The 23055-nt window shown below is 36.5% G+C and overlaps 4 protein-coding genes and 1 non-coding gene across 7 annotated transcripts; 2 read left to right on the top strand and 3 right to left on the bottom strand.

Moving 5' to 3' along the window:
- The first annotated feature begins 6549 nt into the window (after nucleotides 1-6549).
- Nucleotides 6550-9923, top strand: LOC113283492. Its single transcript, XM_026532770.1, has 5 exons — nucleotides 6550-6846; nucleotides 7036-7221; nucleotides 8001-8185; nucleotides 9016-9233; nucleotides 9791-9923. The coding sequence occupies exons 1-3, from the start codon at nucleotides 6768-6770 to the stop codon at nucleotides 8183-8185; spliced, it is 450 nt and encodes a 149-aa protein (XP_026388555.1). The 5' UTR covers nucleotides 6550-6767; the 3' UTR covers nucleotides 9016-9233; nucleotides 9791-9923.
- LOC113283487 (protein ENHANCED PSEUDOMONAS SUSCEPTIBILTY 1-like) lies at nucleotides 9791-11737 on the bottom strand. Its single transcript, XM_026532764.1, has one exon. It carries the CDS (start codon nucleotides 11250-11252, stop codon nucleotides 9819-9821), a length of 1434 nt encoding a protein of 477 aa, XP_026388549.1. The 5' UTR covers nucleotides 11253-11737; the 3' UTR covers nucleotides 9791-9818.
- A 338-nt stretch (nucleotides 11738-12075) lies between these two features.
- Nucleotides 12076-12156, bottom strand: TRNAL-AAG. Its single transcript has one exon. It is a non-coding gene; the product is annotated as a tRNA-Leu (tRNA).
- Nucleotides 12157-12581: 425 nt separating this feature from the next.
- LOC113287915 (protein ENHANCED PSEUDOMONAS SUSCEPTIBILTY 1-like) lies at nucleotides 12582-14075 on the bottom strand. Its single transcript, XM_026536824.1, has one exon. It carries the CDS (start codon nucleotides 14073-14075, stop codon nucleotides 12582-12584), a length of 1494 nt encoding a protein of 497 aa, XP_026392609.1.
- A 5650-nt stretch (nucleotides 14076-19725) lies between these two features.
- On the top strand, nucleotides 19726-22812 carry LOC113327752 (H/ACA ribonucleoprotein complex subunit 4-like). Of its 3 annotated transcripts, XM_026574898.1 has the most exons (6): nucleotides 19726-19809; nucleotides 20112-20288; nucleotides 20542-20726; nucleotides 21782-21955; nucleotides 22145-22275; nucleotides 22423-22812. In XM_026574898.1, the coding sequence occupies exons 1-4, from the start codon at nucleotides 19743-19745 to the stop codon at nucleotides 21878-21880; spliced, it is 528 nt and encodes a 175-aa protein (XP_026430683.1). In that variant the 5' UTR covers nucleotides 19726-19742; the 3' UTR covers nucleotides 21881-21955; nucleotides 22145-22275; nucleotides 22423-22812. The 3 variants fall into 3 exon arrangements, with proteins under 3 accessions (XP_026430683.1, XP_026430678.1, XP_026430669.1); XM_026574893.1 differs by lacking the exon at nucleotides 22145-22275; XM_026574884.1 differs by lacking the exons at nucleotides 21782-21955; nucleotides 22145-22275; nucleotides 22423-22812 and adding an exon at nucleotides 20876-21038.
- Nucleotides 22813-23055: the final 243 nt, after the last annotated feature.

Consider the following 23055-nt stretch of genomic DNA (forward strand, 5'->3'; position numbering starts at 1 on the left):
AATTGCAATATCACAAAATCATAAAGATTAATACTGCAATAACATCATCCTCAAAATATTTTTAGAATTTAAAACCAATAAACCTAAAAAAAAAACACAAGAAGATGAAAAAAAAGCTATGTGTAGTCACAATCTTCGCTATTCAAAACGCTAGTTATTCTTCCAACTAAACCAAAAAGAAGACATACTAGGCAACAATCGCTTTCAGAAATTCTTTATCATTCCCGAACTCCTTGTTATCGACAACCATCGGGACATAAGGTTCACGGAGATAAGTGTCAATACCCACGAACTGTCTTGGATGAAGAGGTCGAATTAGGGTCCTCCGAATTTCCAAAGATTTAGACACGAAAGTCTTTATTTCACAAATCTCCCTTCTTATTTCCTTTAACTCATCAAGAACATTGGAAAACTTCTGAGAGTTAGAAGGAACAACCCTGGATTTTCTTGTATTCCTTCTTTTTCTTTTCAGGGACTTAGAAACAGGAGATTTCTCTTTTTCCTTGATTGATGGCTTAACAATGATGTTGACATCCTTTCTATCTGATGACATAGTGCTTTGAGAACAGTTATGAACAACTGGGTTTGTGTGATGGAATCACTTAACTCAACAAGCAGTCTTATAAAGGATTTCAAAAAGAAAAAGGAATGTAGGGTTCGAAACCTATTGACAGGTTCGCATAGGCCCAACTCTAAAACCCTATAAAGAGTAGAATTGTCGATAATAACCCTTTCTTTTATTTGATAGACAAAAAATAACAAATCTAAGAAAAGAAGGAGAAACTTTTCTGAAGCCTGGATTAGCACTCAATCTTGTCTCTTTTTGATCAGGCACATGAGACAAGATTTTCCTAACAACACAATCAAGTTGTGTTGCGATGAACAACGATTTTTCCATCTTTTTCCTCATGGGAGGAATCTTTAGATCTCTGTCTATCAAACCGATTTGACCATATTTTCTTTTAAAATGGACTTTTTCTATCCCTAGAAACCAACTTCTTAGACGAAGATAAGATCCTACATACCTCGGCGGTCTTCTGAGAAAGTTTCAACTTTCTTGATAATCGATCTGCTCTTCGTTGAAGTTTGCTTGCTTGGTGCTTGTATTTGTAACACCTTTATAGTTCATGTCCCTTCATCGAACAAAACGAGCACGTCAATCTTGGATAGTATTCAGGCATCTGAGATGTGCAAGCAGCTATACATACAGTTGATCCTGAAACATCACTGAGAGGGTTTCCAGCTACCGGATTCAGTGAATCTTCCAGCTTGATTGGGTTTCCTTCTTCTCCGAACCCATTGAGGTTGATATATGTATTGGTACAAGTATCAAAATCGATGTTTTCACAAAAAAACCCTACACTTGATTTTTTATCTTCATCAGAATCATAGGTTTCAGACATTTCATCAAGTGTTACAGCTAGATCTTTGTTCCCAGTGTGTTTTCTACGATTTGGGCATTCGTTAGCAAAATGGCCAAAATCCTTACACTTAAAGCACTGAGGCATGTCCTCGTCATCAGCTTCGTCAGCATCCCTGTTTTTAGGAGGTACGCGACCGTGAGGTTTGTCTGATGACTTGGGTTTTTCTCTTGAAAACCTTTTACTTCTCTTCATCAGAAGATCCCTAAACTGGCTTGTGATCAAGGAGACTGATTTGCCAAGATCTTCATCCGAAAAATCATCCTCAGAGACATGAACACTTTTACCTTTGACAAGTAATTTAGTGTTCTTTTGTGCTTTAAAGGCAACATCCTTACCGACTTTGGATGTATTGCTCATGGTCAAAGATCTTTAGCTTTCCAACCAAGGTGTTTCTGGAAAGAGTATCGAGGTTATTCCCCTCAACAATGGCATGCTTCTCAGACTCGTATCTAGATGACAGCGATCTGAGAATTTTCATCACAATGTCCTTTTCAGTAATAGTCTTACCCAATGCAAAAGATGCATTAACAATTTTAGACACTTTGTGATTAAACTCATCAAATGACTCTTTATCTGCCATACGAAGGTTTTCCCAATCGGAATTAAGGTTTTGAATCATAGCTTCCTTTTCACTGGAGTTACCTTCAAATACACTTTCTAAGATATCCCAAGCATCTTTAGACCTAGTGCAATTATACACATAGTGTTGAAGACTTGGGGCAATGGCATGTATGATATCATTTAACCCTTCAGAATTCTGCTTTGCAGCAAGAATCTCGGCAGCATTATATTCACCAATATCCTTGGGAACATTTACGTCTCCAGCTGCAAAAACAGGCGCATCATAGCCATTGACAACAGATACCCATGATTGAAAATCTCGCGACTGGATGAAGGCTCGCATAGCAATTTTACACCATAAGTAATTAGAGCCATCGAAGACTGGTGGTACGTTAGTATATATAGCACCTCTGTCCATAGATTCAGTTCGCTACAAACACATACTGGTGATGTCTTAGTGTGTTTTCCTGCTCTGATACCAATTGAAAAAGCGGGGGTCTAACAACACCACCCAATATTTCGCTTAGCAATCTGTATGGACTAACTCCGAAATACTTTGCTAGAGAATCAACTAGACAGTCAGACTCAATCTAGACAAAAGTATCTCAAGGAGTTAATATCTCTCTCTTGTTTTAGATATTACTCAAGCTAATAGAAATCAAACACAAGGAATACTTGGACGGTACCAAAGACCAATGTCCAAGGATCAAACACAAGGAATCAATCAAACACAAGAAATACTTAGACGGTATCAAACACAAGGAATACTTGGACGGTACCAAAGACCAATGTCCAAGGATCAATCAATACCAATCAACAACCAAAGGTCGAATTTCCAATTGATGATCACGAACGCACAACCTGTATTATTTCAATTATATAACAAATATAATGCGGAAATAGAAATAACACAGACACCAGAATTTTGTTAACGAGGAAACCGCAAATGCAGAAAAACCCTAGGACCTAGTCCAGATTGAATACACAATGTATTAAGCCGCTACAGACACTATCCTACTCCAAGCTAACTTCGGAATGGACTATAATTGAACCCCAATCAGTCTCCCACTAATTCAAGGTACAATTGCACTCCCTACGCCTCTGATCCCAGCAGGACACTGCACACTTGATTCCCTTAGCTGATCTCACCCACAACTAAGAGTTGCTGCAACCCAAAATCGCAGACTTGATAATAAACAAATCTGCCTCACACAAAAAAGTCTATCAAAGGATAAATCTGTCTCCCACAGAAGAACCCTAGGTTATTGTTCCATCTTATGATTTGAAATCAAGGTGAACAGGAACCAATTGATAATCCGGTCTTATATTCCCGAAGAACATCCTAGATTAATCAATCACCTCTCAACAGTCTTACTTGATTCCCTTTGTAATCCCGAAGAACAGCCTAGTATTATCAATCACCTCACAACAATCTTAATTGATTAAAGAAGATATTGTGGAATCACAAACGATGAGACGAAGACATTTGTGACTACTTTTCAATTTTGCCTATCGGAGAAAAAATCTCGAGTAAATCTTAAAGAAGATAGTACTCAATCACGATAGAAAACAACAAGATCAGAACACGCAACTATAGAGAAATAGTTGGGTCTGGCTTCACAATCCCAATGAAGTCTTTAAGTCGTTAACCTACAGGGTTTCGTGAAAAACCTAAGGTTAAAGGAGAATCGACTCTAGTCGCAACTATATCACACAAGAGGTGTGGGATTATGTTTCCCAGTTGCTATAGTTCTCCTTTATATAGTCTTCAAATCAGGGTTTGCAATCAATGTTACCTTGGTCACAAAGTATTCAATATTCACCATTAGATGAAAACCTGATTAGATTCAATCTAATATCTTTCAATTGTTAGATCGAACTTATATTGTTACACAAAAATAAAATGTACCATCATTTAGATAAAGGTAACCGTACCTAAACGTGTACACTTAGTTGGATCAACTATAGTTAATCAATGGTTAGCCATATGAGCACTTTCATATCAACCTTATCATCTTTATCATAACTAGTTCAAATGACTCAAATGAAACTAGTTAGAGAGTTGTTTAATTGATTATATTCTCATAGAAGTATACAAGACACAATTGAAGAAAAATCGATTTTGATTCACTCGAACCATTTCATGAATGGTTTGCAAAAGATTGCATTCCTTATTATATAAATGTGGTAGTTCATGAACAAACCGATTTTAGAACATAACCTACTTAAGTATGCAAACGAGTACGCATACCTAAGTAGCAGGACTGAGTTTGGATACGCCAGTACGCATACGGGTACACATACCATCTTATACTTTCAAATTCCAGCAGAAATTCACAAAACTTGAACTTCCGCCAGTATGCGCATACTTAGTTCTCGGACTTCCAACAACCAACCAGTACGCGTACGGGTACGCATACCATGCTTCCCCGTTTTGGACTTTACACAAATGTGAATACACACTATGCTTATATCCAATCATGGTTACATGTTCTAAACCCTCATTTCAACCATTAAAACATTCTTGGAAGACGACAATAGCTGTCTCAAACAAACTATTAATACGAAACATTATGAGTCTACATCAAATGACTGTCTCACACAAATCATGTAAGATGATACAAGGCGATTTTCACATGATCATTTGTTGACTTTCGTCAAGAATAAAATATGAACTTGGTTAAAGCGAAAGCTTACCAACACATATTTCGATAAATAGATAAGCGAGATAAACTCGGCTCGAAATACTAAATGTGTATAATTGAGATAGAGTAGATAGACTTTTGAGTGATAGATGAGTTCAAGTCTCCACATACCTTTTGTTGATGAAGTTCCACAAGTTCCCTTGAGTAGTTTTTCGTCTTCATTCGATGAACGTCGTGAAGTCTAAAGCTCAACTACACTTACTATCCTAATCCGAGACTTAGCTAAAAGTAGACTAGAAATCAAGACTTATAGTTTTGGCAACTAAACTTTACAAACAAGCTTTAAATAGAAACGATTGCGAGTTCGACCGAGCAGTGCTCTAACATGGCTAGCGTATCATGCATCCAATTATGAGAAAAAATATTTATGTATGTATTTTCTACTGTCTGCATATGGTAGAATTATGCCGGATCAAGGTTCGTAAATTGCGGGATCTAGTTAGCCTTGATAGTAGTTGCTGAACCATTTTCGATACTAGGGAAGGTAAGATGTTTAAATATAGGGACGAGGGATGTTAGTTGTTTTCATTGTAATATGGATTAAGATGGGTTGGTGGCGGTTCCTTGGAAAATTGGTTGTTGTTTAAGATATTTCTCTTTCCATAGGCTTACCCAGATGAAGTCAGTCTGTCATGCAAACTGCATACTCTTTTCACTAGGAGGTCTTATAGTGATTGTTATTTTTCCTTATGGATAGCCCTCTCTTAATTTTTGTTTTTGTTAATTTATCTTAGCCTAAAGGATTAAGCTTTTTATTTTAGGAATCATGCCCCCAAAAATAATTCCTGATGATACGATCTATTTACTTGTGCACATAGGTGCAGAGGATTTACATAAGGTGGTTAGAAGTAGGAGGAGTGAGAAATTTTCGATCTCCCTGCTGGCGTAAGACGTTTTTTATTCACCCTTTTGGTTTACGTGCAAACCGTTGTAATAGTGGTGCAAAAATGTCACAAGATATCTTACCCTGCATGTGGACCCTCAATCATTTGGGTGGGGTGGTGGTGGTGGTGGTGGTGAAATGTTGGATACTTGATGTAGATTGTGCACCCCCTATTGGTCATCTTAACTATAGACTAGTAGAACATATAAACTATAGGACATTATCTTCCTATGTTGAGTATCTTGACGACTTTTCATCTCTGAAAGTAACATTTACATGGTCATCGCAATATTCATTCCTATACTTTGCCGACTAGTATTGTTGTAATTATGATCGTCATGTATTGAAAACTTGAAGTTGCGACCAATAATCGCCATAAAATAATTTCTATGTATACATTTTTTCTATTAGTCGGTATGATTGGGGAAACTACTTTGACAACTTTGTGCTGGTCGTCACTTTGTGCAATGTCGATCATGACGATCAATAACAGCTAAAATCAACCTTCCTCCGTCCCGGTTTTAATTTAGTCATCATGTTGTTTTATCAATAATCGTGACGATCTTGTGTATAAAACTTTTAATCTTCAACATTTGGCATTTTCGACCTTGACGACTATAACTTAATCAGAAGGTTATGAAATTGATACCTTATTGACTATATATATGCATTTACAACACCATTCTCTGTATGGCAAAACTCATTTGGTAAGCATTTTGGTTTTTGGATGTTACACCCTATTTCGTTTTATTTGGTATACTTTATTAATTTGGGTAGTCTCGTGAGTTTTTTTTCTTCTTTCGGTTGTCCATTCTTTTTCTTGTTTGTTTTAATGTGATAGCTTCCGACAGTTTAGGGCTAACCTATCTGCCAAACCCAGTTAGAAAAGATGAACACCATACCGATTAGTGAAATATAGCCCGATTGTGGCCACGATAGTGCTCTTGCTCTGATAAAGCCAAAGAAGCCGAGAAGGCACCACACCATTATACCTTTCAGAGACAAGTTCAAAAAATAGGAAACACACTTTCGGGAAGGGAGTTTAAATTTAGGGCACCAACCTCTGGCTAGTAGCAGCATTAGAGCCAGAGGGCGATCCGCCTGATTCCGACTTTCTAAATCTGAACCATAGTTCATCATTCTCTAATTTCTTAATATAATTCATTTTCCAGTTTTCTGATTCTCATCAAAATAATGGTTCTCGATGCGGATGAGTATGTAAGGCAATGGAGGGAAGATTCTCGTGGCATCGATCTAGACGCAATTATGCAAAGTAAGAATGATAAATACTTAATTCTCTGTTTGTCTTGTCCATTACCTAACTCTGGATTAACCCTATATCTTTATACTTATTTATGAAGTTAGCGTTTTCTTAAATTTTAACCTAATCATAAACTTGCTGCTGCTAATTTTGACAATAATCAAACACAAATTTATCGATTAATTTTGTTTATGGATGCAGGTTATTGTGATGGTTATGCTGATTATGAGGGTGAAAATTTTTATAGTGATGACGAGGACGAGATGTCTACGATGCCCGTGGAGAGTGTTATGAAAGATGCCAAAATCTTAGCTGATGAGAAGAAAAATTTAGACATGTCAGGAGCAAGTCTGGATACACAATCAAATATCTGTCAGAACACTGGTGGTAACAGTTTGAACTTTCTCTTATTCTTGTGATTTTTTAGTTTCTGAGATACTCAGCGCACTCTGATTGAAGTTGGTCATGAGGTTTAGGTGCCTAAGCAAAAGTTGGCCATGTGTAAATGAAAAAGATCCTTACTTCACTGATCAAAAACTAATCCATTCTCAGCAGTTTGCATGTATAACGAATCTGTGAAGATTTATTATTAGCGGATCTAGTACTCCCATATGTAGATGGTTGAGAAGGAGGAACAAATGCAGTTATAAATAGTTAGTGAGTCGTAAGAGTCCATTTCTTTGTGTCAGGAACAAGCATGGATTCACAAGTGATTTTACGTCATCACAGTGGTGGTAGCAATTTGAACTTTTCACTTGTTCATATGATTTAATAGTTTGTGAGATACTCAACAAACTCTTAATGAAGTCGCTAGTGAGGTTTATGTGCCTATTCAAAGGTTTGCCATCCTTGATTGAACAAGATCCCTACTTCATTAATTGAAAACAAATATTGTTCACTTTCATCAATTTGCGTATGTAAAGAAGTTGAGAAGATTTTGTTATTAGCGGATCTATCTAAGATTACCATCTTAGATGGCCGAGGAAGAACAATGATGCAGTTGCAGTCACAAGTCTAGTTAGAGAGTTGTTAGAGTCTGTTAATTCCTTTATTTTCTATTTACTTAGGTATTCCTGTTTAATAACATTATGAAATAATACTGGTTGGTCGATGCCCTTTTTTAAATAGTCTGGTTTGTCCCTCACTTATTTGTAATGATTTTGCAGATGAAGAAAAAGTTAAAATGGATATCGAAGGTGGCGCTTCAGAGGATAATAAGGCAACTGAGGGAAAGAAAAAGGAGAAGCGCAAGTTACAGGAGGATGGGGTTGAATCAGAGCAGAAGGACGGTATCGAAATTGCCATTCAAGTGGAGAAGAAAAAGGATTCCATAAGCAAAACTGATGATTAAGTAAGTTTATTATAAAAATGTTTTTATTTTCTCTGTTGCAATCGCGAAAAAAAAATGCATGTTTCAATTTGTTTGAAGTGCTTAGTTATGGCGCCATTTCGGTCATGAAACATGATTGAAACAGTTATCTTTATGTCCAGTGTAAACAGCTTTTTGAGTATCTAGAATTTATTTCTATTTTGAAGAGCTTTGCTTGGCAGCATTTTCAAAAGCTTGATTGGACGAGTTCCATCAGAAGCATTGGAAGTTTAGATTCGGATTTATATATGAAATGGATAAATGTTGCCACTAAAGAATTTGGTAAAGCAAAGAAACCTCTTTATATCTAACATTTGAATTTACAGCGAGGATAGTCATCTCGCTCAATTTAGTGATGATGATTAAACAGATTAAAGACACGCACAAATTGCACCATTGCATTTGACCGTGTGCTGTCTTAATTTATAGGCTCATATCAACTGCATTTAGCACTGGTTTTCACCATCTGTCTCTAGCCTGAAGGTTTATCTTATGAGAATTGATGGAGGGTGATAGTATGTGGATAGCTGGATCTATAGTACTAGTGGAAGAAAAACATTTGCATTACCCTGAAGCATGAGAAAAGCGCGCAACATTTTTCTGGTGGGATATGTTGCAAATGCATGTGGGTTCTTCCCCGAGAATAGAAAGCAGGAGACAAGAGTTCAGGATATCACTTTCCATTTGCTTTTTTACTATTGGTAGTAGTGCAAGATACTAGTAACACCTGAATATACTACTACTTGACTTGACTTCTAGTTCTAAAATGTTTAATAAATGCTCACATTGTTCTGTTTTTGCTCTGGTTGCAGACTTTCTTAGTTTCAGCTACTGTTGCTGAGTTTAATGGTTGAGATATTTTTGGTGTGGTACGCGTGGCCCAAGTGAGCATGGAATTAGCAAGAATCGAAGCAAACATCAGTGGATTGTCACCTGGAAAATATGGATGGACTATAATGAGTCTAGGGATTTGACTAGAGAAGCCGCAAGTACTGAGAAAGTGTTCAATCCAATAAAAGCTACTGGACAGGTTTGCCCTTGAATTTTGTAATAGTAGTGTACTAATATTTCCTAGCAAGATGAAATGCTTTCTAATCTTTTAGATGCTTGAGAGTATCCATAGCATGAAATGCAAAAAAACTGAAAATGCTAAAATAGAAAGAGGCTAAATTTAGGCTCCCTTTTTAACACCCCAAGTGGCCAAGTGTAAATTGTGTTTACCAGGCTCTCTTGTTAACCAAGCCTGATGCAACTAGGCACAGTTTAATAGTAAGCCTTGGCCATTTTAATGTTTACCAGGCTCTATTTTTAACACGCCATATAAGCTTGTTCATTTTAATAGTGAGCCTAGTACTAGGCGTGGTTTCAAACAACTACGCTGGTTGAATTTGACTATCACCAGAATAAAATGGCAAATTTTGCATAATGATTTGACTCTTAGCTTTAGTTATATTTAGCACTTTCACTGCGGGCCAAAGTTAAGATTTGTACCAAACTATTTTGTAACATAAACGTTTTTATTCAGCTGAATAATACTTACTGGAAATTTTAGTAATTTTATTTGTTTTTATTCATCTTGTTGGACAGAACCCAGTGGAAAAACTAGCAAGGCTAATTAAACATAGGCAAGATGTACAGAATGAATTTCATGAGGAGATACAGCATCCATAAACTCTGCATCAGATTCAAGTGCACTCATTGATTCAGGTGGAAGGCAAACCTCAAGCATCACACTCCCTATCCCTGTTAGACCACGGTATGATGTCACTTTCCCATCAAATTTATTAGCAAATCCACAACGTGCAGCCACTGCCACTCCCAGCCCAAAATCACAACCATAAATGTCAAATCTAGGTGAATTTCCCATCAGTACACTAGCATCATCTAATAAAGGCCCCATCTTAAGTATATATGGTTTCCTCATCCATTCATCTCTCGATCCCTGGATTTTCTCGTTGGTGTGTTCCTTTACAGCCTTGTGCAAAAGCAAGGCCGCACATCCAATACCATGCTCTAATAGCTCCCCAGCAGTTGTAGTCCCACAAACTGATTGAACACAATTACCAAAGTAGTTCTCAGAAAGAGGTGGGTTCAATCTCAATCTATTGTCAATTGCCAACCTGCAGCCTGTTTTTTTATCGGAAGTAAAATGGCGTGCTCTTGTTATTGACCTCCATACTAGAGCACTTAAGGCTTGAAAAAAAGAGATTTGAGTATGTTTTGTGTCGCATTCTTCATTGGCTTGAGCTTTGAGTTTCGCCAATGATTCTTCAGTGAAATGAAACATTCTCTCTATGAGAAGTGGTCTTTTATATCGTTCAATGAATTCTTTATGATGAGAGAATGGAAGGTTGATGAGGGTTGGATCTTGCATAAACCAGCGTTTAGTTATCGGCAGACGAGAAATATTGCACTCAATATGTTGATCACCTGCTTCTTTGCTAGCTTTTCTTAGTTTCCTAGTGATATCTGCAAACGCATTGAAGAATTTCCAGAAAGAAGTCCCATCACCTATAACATGGTTAAAACTGCAACCCACAAAAATGCCGTCCAGTAACTCTGTAACCTGTACCACTAACAAAGGCTTGGTGTGTCCGTCATGGCAATTGGCTCCCTCAAGAGCAAAGAATGATTGAACAATTCTGGGTACATCGGTTGGGGTAAGAATATCCATCATACTTATGTCTGCAGCAGCATGAATGAACTCCGCTCCTACAGAGTCATCGCTGCAGTCTACGTAAATCCCATAAAATGGTGGATTGTCTTGCTGTTTAGTCACCATACGACCCGATAGAGGGTAGAAATGAGTTAAGGTCATAGACAGAGAATGTTTAAGTTGATCGATGAAGGTTACGGTTGGGTTTGGATCTTCTATTGAAGGTGCAGGTTTCCGAAAGAGAAGACCGTCTTGAATGTAATGTAAATTGAGTAGGGGTAGATCCCATGGAGTCAAGTAGTGTGGTTGCTTTGATTCTTCTAAGACTTGGTGTGGTTTGATGGTGCATTTTGAGATTTGTCGAACAGCTTTTTTAGTAGGTAACGTGTTCATTTTTGGTAACCAACATAAACTGGCAGAATCAGAAAAGGTGGAGTGGGATCAAAGTTGTCTTCCTGACTGTCAAACTGATCTTCTCTTTTATATGCTGAATGTCGTTATGAAATAGACATAGGCCAGTACTTTCCTGACTAATGTAATAGACATAGGCCAGTACTTTCCTTGGCACGCTGTTATTTTACTATTAAGAAACAAGGATTTTGTTTAATAAAGAGACAAATTTGTTTATTCTCTGTGTTTAAGCTGGCTGGCAGAATCTCTGTTTTTGTTTTCTATGACATTTGGATTCACAGGATCAAATTTATTTCAGAAAACTTCTGTACATGACAAAATGGGGATGACATGAGAGCACATTTCCAATATCACTGAAGGGAGATGCTCAAAGCTGAAAGCAGCACACTTCCAGTGTTGAAACTTGAAACCAATTTCCTCGCTTGAGCCAAAGGGACTACTTTGTGTTTCAGTTTAGAGCTGGAAGAAAGTATTATCGGTGATGATAACTAAAGAATTTAACCAAAAAAAAATTGGCCAACTTTTGTGGTATTCATTCAATTGGAAAATAAAGTCCGACATGACACGAATTTTCTATTTTCTTTCTCCTTAGGTTTGGTAAAACAAATTGGTGGACAATATTCACATAAGCAAAAAAGTTACTTGGAGGAGTCAAAATCACTCTTTTACTGCGAGTCAATTGCCTCCTTACACTAGGTTTGGTTCTCATTTAACCACGAACTGAAAAGTAAAAAGATGAACTGTGGATGGTTTGATTCTCATTTGAACGAACCACGAACTGAAAATTTTGGTAAAAAACATTATCTGTTGACAGTGGGATTTGAACCCACGCCCTTTCGGACCAGCGCCTTAAGCTGGCGCCTTAGACCAACTCGGCCATATCAACATTGTTGTTACACATCAGTATTTTAAACTAATTCCTCAAAGGAAACCTTGCTTTGGCGCATTGGCGCCACTTCAACAAATGAGAATAATTCTAGATATGTTAACCGATTCAACAATTTATCTCGTTTTCATTCCGGAGACTGGAGTCTGGACCAATATTCAATGAGGATTCAGGAACCCAAGAACACGTACAAAAACCAAACAAAAAAAATTCTGCTTGTTTTTATTCATCTTGACTTGGACAAGACCTATTGATAATTTTATATGATCTGAATCATCTGATATTTTTAAACTCTATATAAATCCATAATGAAAATGATCTGATCAACTGATAATTTTGGTAGAACCGACGGGTCAAATCAGTTACCAACTCGGCCGGTTATGCACCAACAAATATGGAAGGTTGCCTCGAACAGTATTGAAATTTCAAAGTCGACTAAGTGCGGTTTGGTGTTTGGTTTTGCCCAAAACCGGACCATCCCGGCGGTTGTTCACCCCTAGAATTTCGGAATGAATTTCATGAGGAGATACAACATCCATGAACTCTGCATCAGATTCAAGCGCACTCATTGACTCATGCGGAAGGCAAATCTCAAGCATCACACTCCTTATCCCTGTTAGACCACGGTATGCTGTCACCTTCCCGTCGAATTTATTAGCAGATCCACTACGTGCAGCCACTGCCGTCCCCAGTCCAAAATCACAACCATAAACATCAAATTTAGGCGAACCTCCCATCATTACACTAGCCGCATCTAGTGAAGGCCCCATCTGGAGGATATACGGTTTCCTCATCCATTCCTCTCTCGATACTCGGATTTTCTCATCGGTATACTCCATTACAGCCTCGTGCAAAAGCATGGCCGCCCATCCAATACCATGCTCTAATAACTCTCCAACAGTGGTACTCCCACAAACTGTTCGAGCGCAATTACCAAAGTAGTTCTCAGAAATAGGTGGGTTCATTCTCAATCTATTGTCACTTACCAACCTGCATTCTGTTTTTCTATCAGAAGTAAAATGGCGTGCCCTTGTCATTGACCTCCATACAAAAGCACTCAAGGCTTGAAAAGAAGAAATTTCAGTATATTTTATGCCACATTCTTCATTGGCTTTAGCTTTGAGTTTTGCCAATGATTCTTCAGTGAAATGGAACATTCTTTCTCTGAGAAGTGGTCGTTCATATCGTTCGATAAATTCTTTATGATGGGAGAATGGAAGGTTAATGAGGATTGGATCTTCCATAAACCAGCGTTTAGTTATTGGTAGGCTAGAAATATCGCACCCAATATGTTGGTCACCTGCTTCTTTGCTTGCTTTTCTTAGTTTCCTATTGGTTTCTGCGAGCGCATTGAAGAATTTCCAGAAAGAAGTCCCATCACCTATAACATGGCTAAAACTGCAACCCACAAAAATACCATCCAATAACTCTGTCACCTGTATCCCTAACAAAGGCTCGGTGTGTCCATCATGGCAATTTGCTCCCTCAAGAGAAAAAAATGATTGGATGATCCGGGGTACATATACTGGAGTAAGAATATCCATCATACTTATGTCTACAGCAGCATGAATGAACTCAGCTCCTACGGAGTCATTGGTGCAGTCTACGTAAATCCCATAAAATGGTGGATTGTCTTGCTGTTTAGTCACCATACGCCCTGATAGAGGGTAGAAATGAGTTAATGTGATAGACATGGAATGTTTAAGCTGATCGATGAAGGTTATGGTTGGGTTTGGATCTTCTACTGTAGGTGCGGGTTTCCGATAAAGAAGACCGATTTGAATGTAATGTAAATTGAAAAGGGGTAGATCCCATGGAGTTAAATAGTGTGTTTTTTTTGATTCTTCTAAGACTTGGTGAGGTTTGATGGTGCATTTTGAGATCTGTCGAACAACATTTTTACTAGTTTGTTGATTCATTTGGTTTAAAGTTAAATGAAAATAATTTTGAGATATGTTGGTCTAGTAAGACATGCTCCTTTTTATACACCTTGAATAAAACAAAATTAATTACTTGAAAGGAAAACTATAACCAAGAATTAATACCCCTTTAAATGAAAAAACGTGCATTTCATTTATAGAGAATATAAATGGATATAAATAAGTCCCGGTAAACGTTACGAAGTTAAACCAGAAACATCATTCACTGAACTGCATAAGCTCTATAAGTGTACCATACTGAAGCTAACTAGAAACATAATAATTGAAGTCTTGAAGATAAGTAATGAAAACATATGTAAGCACCTTCAGCCTTATTTCATAGGGGAAGAAGGATTAGACTTTAGAGAGATCATCCAGCTATGGTACATGGGTTGATCCAGCTATTGGCTGATCCTCAATTTTGCGAGTTCTTGTGGCAGCTGCAGTACTTGTTCTCGTTCTTGTATGAGTTGCATTAAACTTCCTAGCCCTAGTTGTTCCATGGGCAATTTCTCCACACTTTCATGCATCATCCGTTGTACGAGTTCTTGTGGCAGTTGTACTTGTTCTTCTTCTTGTATGAGTTGAATTCGTAGCTCTAGTTGTTCGTAGCAGAATTTCTTCACACGTTCATGCATCATCCGTTGCTTGTTAAGCAAGATATTTATACGTTCGTTTTCGGAAATTTGTGGACCATCTTTTTGGTTGAAAATTTGTATTTGGTTCTGCATGTCTTGTAGCTGTTCTTTTAGATCGAAAATTAGCTGTTCTCCGTCTTTCCCAAATGAAACTCCAGAAGTTGACATTGTTGATCCAGTCTGCAAAAGAAAAAGAACACAAACCCTAGTTATGGAACATGCATGATGATAATTGAAAATTCTTTTAATAAAAATGAATATTCATACCAATGGTTGAGGCCGAGAATTGTTTTGGAACTTGGCGGTGAATAACTGATCCTTGTTTCGCCGGTTCACTCCAGTTTATATATACGTGATCAAAATTTTCTTTATTGTTTTTTCTTTTTCTAAAAGGAAATATTTTTATCCTGACTTATGAATCGCGTTACCAGCTGTTCAACATAAGGCACTAATAAATTATGAGTATCGAGGGATCATATATCAAACAGAAATGAAGTGAGACATAGATTTTAACGTGGTTCGGTCAACTCGACCTACGTCCACAAGCAACCCCGTAGGGTGAATAATATTGATCTCCAGACTGATTATACTGGGATAACTTTACATTTACATTCACGCTCTTATTTATAGTGTGATATGACTAAGCCTAAGAAGATAATACCTTAACTAAAATATCTTGACTAGGTAAATACTTAGGAAAATATAAAGATTACATTTAATAATTTTGATCTTATAATCTGTAATTATCTTCTAATATCTTCTCTTCATGGACATTGCACGGACACCTCGGTATCTTCTCTTCACGTACGGTTACCTTGATATCTTGTATATGGGGAATATATTTCAACACCCCTCCTCAAGTTAAACACGGAAATGTTTTGAAGTGTTTAACTTGAACCATCTCAATAAAATGTCTTGTAGCTTGAACTTTGATTGTTTACCATGGTATTTGATCTACGATGACAGACCACGATAGTTGAATAAAGGAAAGCCGCGATAGCAGAAGCAGCAAAATGATAACTGCAGAGTATATATGTAGGTCTTTTACGAAGAATTGTTTTGATTGGCCAGTGGACTTGATTTTTAATTACTAACCATACGAGAAATTCATGTTGAGTCCATGTTGAGAAACATTAATGGACTTCGAAGAGACTCCTATAAAGTGAACAAAAGATGGTAAAATAACGCATTTGGAAAGATTCGGAAGCTAAGATGAACCGATCTTGATTGGAGACGCATAAAAAATCTTGTGACATATTTTCTTAAACCAAAGATGCAGCAAGGTGAAGGACCACTAAGGAGTATGTTGAAGAAAGCGATATGAGTTTTTCTTTCACCTTAACAGACTTTAGGTAGTCGTACATTTGAGAAACTCAAGATGTTCTCAAATGATAGACTTTAGATAGGCGATTAATAATAAATCATCTTTGATGATCAGATGATTTATAGAGATGTAATGAATGGAAAGTCGATTTACGTGAGCAAACTCGACCTTTCAGATGGCATAGACGATCAATGTCAATGCAAACACATATATTTGATCAATTGGTAGGAGAATACCAATTATAGCAGTATTAATAGTGATAACTGCAGATGTCAAATAATAGCAGAGAGTTTAGTTTTGACTTTTGACTTTTGAGAGATAAAAAGAAAATCTTGCGGTGAACAATGGCAAGAAATGTTGATAGATATTTTGTTGAGGGAGATGGAGATGGATCTACGCCACACCAACAAAATGAAACAAGATATCAAAACGAGTTTGATGATATGAATATTTTATATGAAAATTATTTTTGGATATAAAAAGATCTTCATAGTTTGGTTTAAACTAGATTCAGAACCAGTACAATTACCAAAACGAAAATTGGCAACCATTTTCAAATTCCAGAAGGAAATAATATCATTAACATTAGCAAAGAAAATCTTGCTAAAGTTAAGGAACATTGATAGCAGAAAACGATCCTGCAGTGAAGAACAAACATAACTTTATCTTCGTGATTTTCGCAGAGTCCGCCAAGAATAAACACGATAACTATGTTGATAAAAGAAATATTAGTTCAATAGAAGTCATTGAAGAAAAATGATTATACTGTGTTGACAGTAAAATGATCAACTAATTATTTAGCTCATAAAGTCCAAGCAATATGTGAATAATAAGATCCTGGATAAAGACCTGAAAGAAGATATAGTTGATCATTAAAGAGAATTTTTCTTAGTGAAAATTGATAGCAAAAGATATCCATGAAAACCATGATGAATGGGTTGTGATTTAATGAATAAACCCTTAAGATATTGGGTAAGAGCATAAAAGAAAACAACTTCTGACCCGTAACAAATACAGCAGTTGATAAAGATGGGAAACACAATCTTTTGCTGAGAAAGATAATATTTTGATATAAGCGGACTGTTGGCCGAGCAAGTGAATAAATATCACAAAGAAAGTAACCGAGAAGAGCTTTTTTTTTTTTGATGATAACTCTAAATGAAAATTTAAAATTAATAGTCATCCATTGAGAAAAAAAAGAAAAGAAAAACAGACTATTTAAAAAATCTAGTCCAAAGAAATGGATGAAAATGATAACCCAATAAATAGAAAGCGGAAGCAATTGAGCGGATCTCATAATGAAATTGCTGATGCAGGGAAATCATAATGAACCAATAGCAATGAATATTAGATTGAGATAACAACAAAAGGGAGTTGTTGTTTAATTCAATATAGGAGGTATTTTCGAAATTAAAATGATACACCTTTGATAAACACAGTAAAGATATAGGGAAATATTTGAGAGAAAAATATTTTCGTTGGATTGATTTGATTAAGGAACAAAAGACTGTTCAGATAGAGAAGAAAGAAAGCTCGATTTGACTTGAGCTGATAAGATGAAATTCTCAAAAAAAAAATATAAAAAAATATATCTTTGATAGACTTAGCAAAAGGTTCACTGCAATGAGCGGAAAGTGTATCAATGCGATTACAAATGCATGACCTACTGTGATGACAACACAAAGCGAAAATAAGTGAAGACCATTTGATTTGATCATGAATGTGCCGGATGAACATGGCATAAATATATTGATATTTCCAAAAATAATTGGAAAATATTTTGTGAAGTATTTGATCACCACAAAAAAAACTAACAGAAGATTCTTAGGGAAAATATGGAGATTTGATAACACGTATATCTTTCATTCAGATGCAAGGTTGATTTAGTTGGTAGTATAATGATCAACAACTATTTAAAGAATATTGGCTCATAAGATCAGAGCAAGATGCATCAACAAGACCTTGGAGATCCTGGATAATGATCTAAATGTAGATATATTAGATCATTATAATGATTTTTCTCAAAATCAAAAAGATATTAATAAATTGAAATAATCCTGCCTTGAACGATGGTAACAAAATATTCATGGAATATCTTTACAACTATATCGACAAACCATGTATAAGAAGAATTTATTCAATTGGCCTAAATGAATAAAATCTGGTTATGATTTAGATTGGTGTAATTGAAGATATCCATGCAAGTTTAGCATCCAAAACTATGAAAGGAGAGAATATATTCTCATAAAAATAGAAAATATGGAAAATATTTTCAAATAAATGGATTACCAGAATTTGACAAGATTTCCGAAAATGGAGATATTTTCGGAACAAAATGACTTGTATACGTAGTTCAAGGAACTAAATAAACTTCCGTGATATCCGAAATGAATATGTATACCAGTTTGAATCAAAATCAGTTTGACAACTGGATTACTGATATTGAGGAATCACTGGCTTTGACTACGGAAATTCGATACATAATCGATTTCTGAAAATATAGAAAATATCCATTTTTCAAATTGACTGGAATCTGCTTGGAAAAAACGAACCAAGAAGCTATATCTATGTGTAGAGCATAGACTCGAAAGCCGCGAATAACACAACATCAAAAGGAACTAGACCCACAAATCCTATATGCCAAGTCGTGAATACTATCGATGCTTTACTGTTGATGGCTTAAGAAAAGAATAAGTATTAACTAATGAAATATACCCATAGTCATAATGAAAAAACGAAACTCATGATGATGAGAGAATCGCTGATTCAGAAGAGTTATTCAATGATAACTCTGTTGTACGCAATAAATATAATCATCCATAGAAATATAGACTAATATTGAAGATTAGTCCAAGTAAAACAGATGAAAAAGATTGAAAAAAAATATTAGAAAGCGGAAGCAATCTGAGCGGATCTCCCCGCTCTGATACCATAATAAACTATGAGTATCGAGAGATCATAGATCAAACAGAAATGAAGTGAGACAGAGATTTTAACGTGGTTCGGTCAACTCGACCTACGTCCACAAGCAACCCCGTAGGGTGAATAATATTGATCTCCAGACTGATTATACTGGGATAACTTTACATTTACATTCACGCTCTTATTTATAGTGTGATATGACTAAACCTAAGAAGATAATACCTTAACTAAAATATCTTGACTAGGTAAATATTTAGGAAAATATAAATATTACATTTAATAATTTTGATCTTGTAATCTGTAATTATCTTCTAATATCTTCTCTTCATGGACATTACACGGACATCTCGGTATCTTCTCTTCACGTACGGTTACCTGGATATCTTGTATATGGGGAATATATTTCAACAGGCACCCCGACGAAATATGGCAATATTATGCACATATCATGGTATTATACTATTTATGGACATGAAATTGCAGTCCGTAAGATTTGTTAGTTGCCACTTGCCACCAATGAACTATATGCCAACTTTGCCCGAACTGATTTAAGTCCCTTAACAAATGGTCAATATGGGGCGGTGGCGCAGTTGGCTAGCGCGTGGGTCTCATAGCTATATAGAGTGATCCTGAGGTCGAGAGTTCGAGCCTATCTCGCCCCATTAACTTTTTTACCGATCGATAAAAAATTTGACCGATCGCTTTTTTTTTTTTTTTTTTATCTTTTGCTTTGCTCATATATTATTACTGTGAGCCATTCGTTTTGAATCTCCCTCCCTCAGCATGGATCTCCAGGATTTTGTAGATAATTATCGTTCTGGTGATGAAGATGTCTATGATGATTCAATAGGTAAGAATTTTTCCATCCTTTCACACAATTATATTCCCAAACAATCTCCTACTTGCAACAAAATTCTTTCATTTTCACTGAATACTAGTATTTTCCGCGACCATTTTTTTATTCCTTCTTTTCTTCCAATTTCTTGAAATGTATTCCAATTTTTCTACACTTTTTATTAAATTTGGTATTCATGTGTGTTGGTTTAACTTATTTACGGAATTAGGGTTTTTATTTAAATTTTAACCTAATCAAATACTTGCTACTGCTAGTTTTGGTAATAATCAGACACTTACTTTTGCTTATGGATGCAGTTTATGGGGATGGTTACGATGATTATGAGGGTGAATGTTTTTATTTATCCACGGATGATGACGAGGGTGAGGGGACTATTCCCAACGATGCCAGAATCTTAGGGGATGAGAAGAAAAAGCCAGACATGTCAGGAACAAGAATGGAGAAAGAATTGAGTTCTCATCATCTTAGTGGTGGTAAAAAGTTAAACTTTTCTCTAATTGTTAGTTGTAGTCATGGATTCTAGCTGGTGATGATATACAGTGTGTGAGATGCTCCATGCAGTCATTAGTTAGTGAGTCGTAAGAGAACGTTGGCTTTGTCAGTTCCTTAGTTTGCTATTTGCTTCGGCTTCATAACATTGTGAGATAATGCTGGTTACTCGATATCGTCCTCTGTAGTGGTCTTGTAGTGTTGTTTGTTCCTCGCTTATTTGAAGCAAATTTTCAGATGGAGAGAAAACTAACATGGATATCGAAGATAAAGCTTTAGAGGAGAATATGGCAACTGAGAGGAAGAAAAAGGAGAAGCGCAAGTCTCAGGAGGATGGGGTCGAATCAGAGCAGAACAGCGGTATGGAAATTGCTATTGAAGTGAAGAAGAAAAAGGATTCTATAAGCAAAAATGATGTTCAAGTAAGTTTATCATAAAAATCTTAGTAGTATCTTTTTTGTTGGCAAGTTAGAGGTGTTTTGGCAAGCACTGTATGTGGTTTAGTATTAGGGTTTTGTTAGTCAGACTATCTTTTGAATTGACCGAAGAGCATGGGGTCAAATTAGAGCAGAAGGACGGTATTGAAACTTCCGTTGAAGTGAAGGTTCTACACAAAGATGAAGCCATTAAAGAACAAATTCCGTCCATTCATTCAACAACATGTGCAAAGGCTGCCTACAACTCGTAGACGCAAACCAGTAGCAGATGAAACTTATGTTTGTCCACATTCAAAGATAGAAGTTAATCCAGAACTTGGTGAAGATCTTCTAAAAATTTCTGAGAGACGAAACTCTGATGAAACCCATGATTCTTTGTTTTTGCATACACAGCAGAGGGGCATTTTAGGTCGCCACTGATAAACTAAAGGCTGCTGATATGGTTTGTCCTTGGATTAGCAAAATCCTAATGTTGAGATGCTCTAGAAGCTGACAAATCGTGCCAGATTTTGGTGCAATGAATGCAGTGGATGCTCAAAGCAGAAGTAATAACTAGTAAACATGTCCAGTAATTGATACTGCTTACAACAACTGAAAGCCGTAACACAAATGTTATCATTCAGCTAAATAGCTAATAATTATCATTGGAGTCATAATTTTCTTTTGTTTCTGTTCATCTTGTTGGCTTGGACTGAACCCTGTGGAAAAACTAGCCTAGCGAATCAAACACAGGGCGAATTTCCTGAGGTGATACGACATCCATAAACTCTGCATCAGATTCAAGTGCACTCATGTAGCGTACGAAATAGGGTCGAGCGTGATGGAGGCTTGTGGGATGAAAGATAACTCGTCTGCCCAATTACAGTTGGAAAATAAATTCCGAAATTATTTATCTTTCTATAGATACGTAATAACTGATTGATTGATCGGTATTCATGTGTTGGTTTAACTTATTTATGGAATCAGGGGTTTTTATTTGAATTTTAACCTAAATAATAATCAGACACTAATTGATATGTTACTTTTGTTTATGGATGCAGTTTATGGGGATGGTTATGATGATTATGCGGGTGAATGTTTTTATTTATCCACGGATGATGAAGATGGTGAACCGAACGAGGGGACTGTTTCAATCTTAGGCGATGAGAAGAAGACAACAGACATGTCAGAATCAGGAGTGGAGAAAGAATTGGTTTTTCATCAAATCAGTGGCGGTAACAAATTAAACTTTTCTCTAATCGGAAATATTAGTTGTAATCATGGATTCTAGCTGGTGATGATATACTAGTATGTGAGATACTCTGCAAACTCCTAGTGAATTTGCTAGTGAGGTTCAAGTGCCTTATGCAAAAGTTGGCAGTCTTTAATTGTTGAAAGATCCCTATTTCATTGATTGAAAACAGATAGTGCCAGTTCTTGTCAGTTGCGTATTTAAAGAAATTGTGAAGATTCGTTATTAGCCTATCTACTACTACCATTTGTAGATGGCCGAAAAAGATGCACCTGATGCAGTCATAAGCCTAGTTAGTGAGTCGTAAGAATCTGTTAACTCCTTCGTTTGCTATTTACTTAGGCGGTCTTGTTTCATTACACCGTGAGATAGTACTGGTTACTCGATATCGTCCTCTCTAGTGGTCTTGTACTCTTGTTTGTTCCTCACTTATTTGCAACGAATTTGCAGATGGAGAGAAAACTAACATGGATATTGGAGATGGAGCTTCAGAGGAGAGTGTGGAAACTGAGAGGAAGAAAAAGGAGAAGCGCAAGTCACAGGAGGATGGGGACGAATCAGAGCAGAACGACGGTATTGAAGCTGCCATTGGAGTGAAGAAGAAAAAGGATGGATGGTTAAACTTAACTTCCATGCAAGCATCCAAATCTTCAGGGTAATCAAAGATTTGAAGCTGTTTTAAAGGGGAACAAGTTTTAAATGTTTTTGATTACCGTTAATTGGGTACTGTCAATGTTAGTCTTTATCTCTAGCTCGAAAGCGAACGTAAAATATATGTCGAGTACTCTTCAGACTGTGCACCAAATTCAGATCAAACTTAGAAGTACACCTTACAACAAACATTCTAGATAAACTGCATAAATCAAACTACCTATAAACAGCATATACACAAACCAACCTTAAACGGACCTCTGTTATTCCTGGCTGGGTGGGACCCACTTTTCAACTCTTTTTCTGGTTTTGGAGCGGTTCAAGAGGACGGTCTGTCCAGAACCACTCATCTTCCAATTAATGTTTTGTAACACGTGAAAAAGAGAATTTGAATTCAGTCCATCCAGATAGGAACTTGTTCAAAAGTCAAAA

Source organism: Papaver somniferum, chromosome 1 (assembly GCF_003573695.1).
Source record: "Papaver somniferum cultivar HN1 chromosome 1, ASM357369v1, whole genome shotgun sequence".
Taxonomy (NCBI): domain Eukaryota; kingdom Viridiplantae; phylum Streptophyta; class Magnoliopsida; order Ranunculales; family Papaveraceae; genus Papaver; species Papaver somniferum.

Bases quoted from the DNA above. Each gene is read 5' to 3' on its own strand.
- LOC113283492 (XM_026532770.1), top strand. From the start codon at position 6,768: ATGGTTCTCGATGCGGATGAGTATGTAAGGCAATGGAGGGAAGATTCT. The intron at 6,847-7,035 runs GTAAGAATGATA...TTATGGATGCAG, and splicing joins TCTAGACGCAATTATGCAAA to GTTATTGTGATGGTTATGCT. The intron at 7,222-8,000 runs GTAACAGTTTGA...ATGATTTTGCAG, and splicing joins TATCTGTCAGAACACTGGTG to ATGAAGAAAAAGTTAAAATG.
- LOC113283487 (XM_026532764.1), bottom strand. From the start codon at position 11,252: ATGAACACGTTACCTACTAAAAAAGCTGTTCGACAAATCTCAAAATGC.
- LOC113287915 (XM_026536824.1), bottom strand. From the start codon at position 14,075: ATGAATCAACAAACTAGTAAAAATGTTGTTCGACAGATCTCAAAATGC.
- LOC113327752 (XM_026574884.1), top strand. From the start codon at position 19,743: ATGGATCTCCAGGATTTTGTAGATAATTATCGTTCTGGTGATGAAGAT. The intron at 19,810-20,111 runs GTAAGAATTTTT...TTATGGATGCAG, and splicing joins TGTCTATGATGATTCAATAG to TTTATGGGGATGGTTACGAT. The intron at 20,289-20,541 runs GTAAAAAGTTAA...GCAAATTTTCAG, and splicing joins TTCTCATCATCTTAGTGGTG to ATGGAGAGAAAACTAACATG.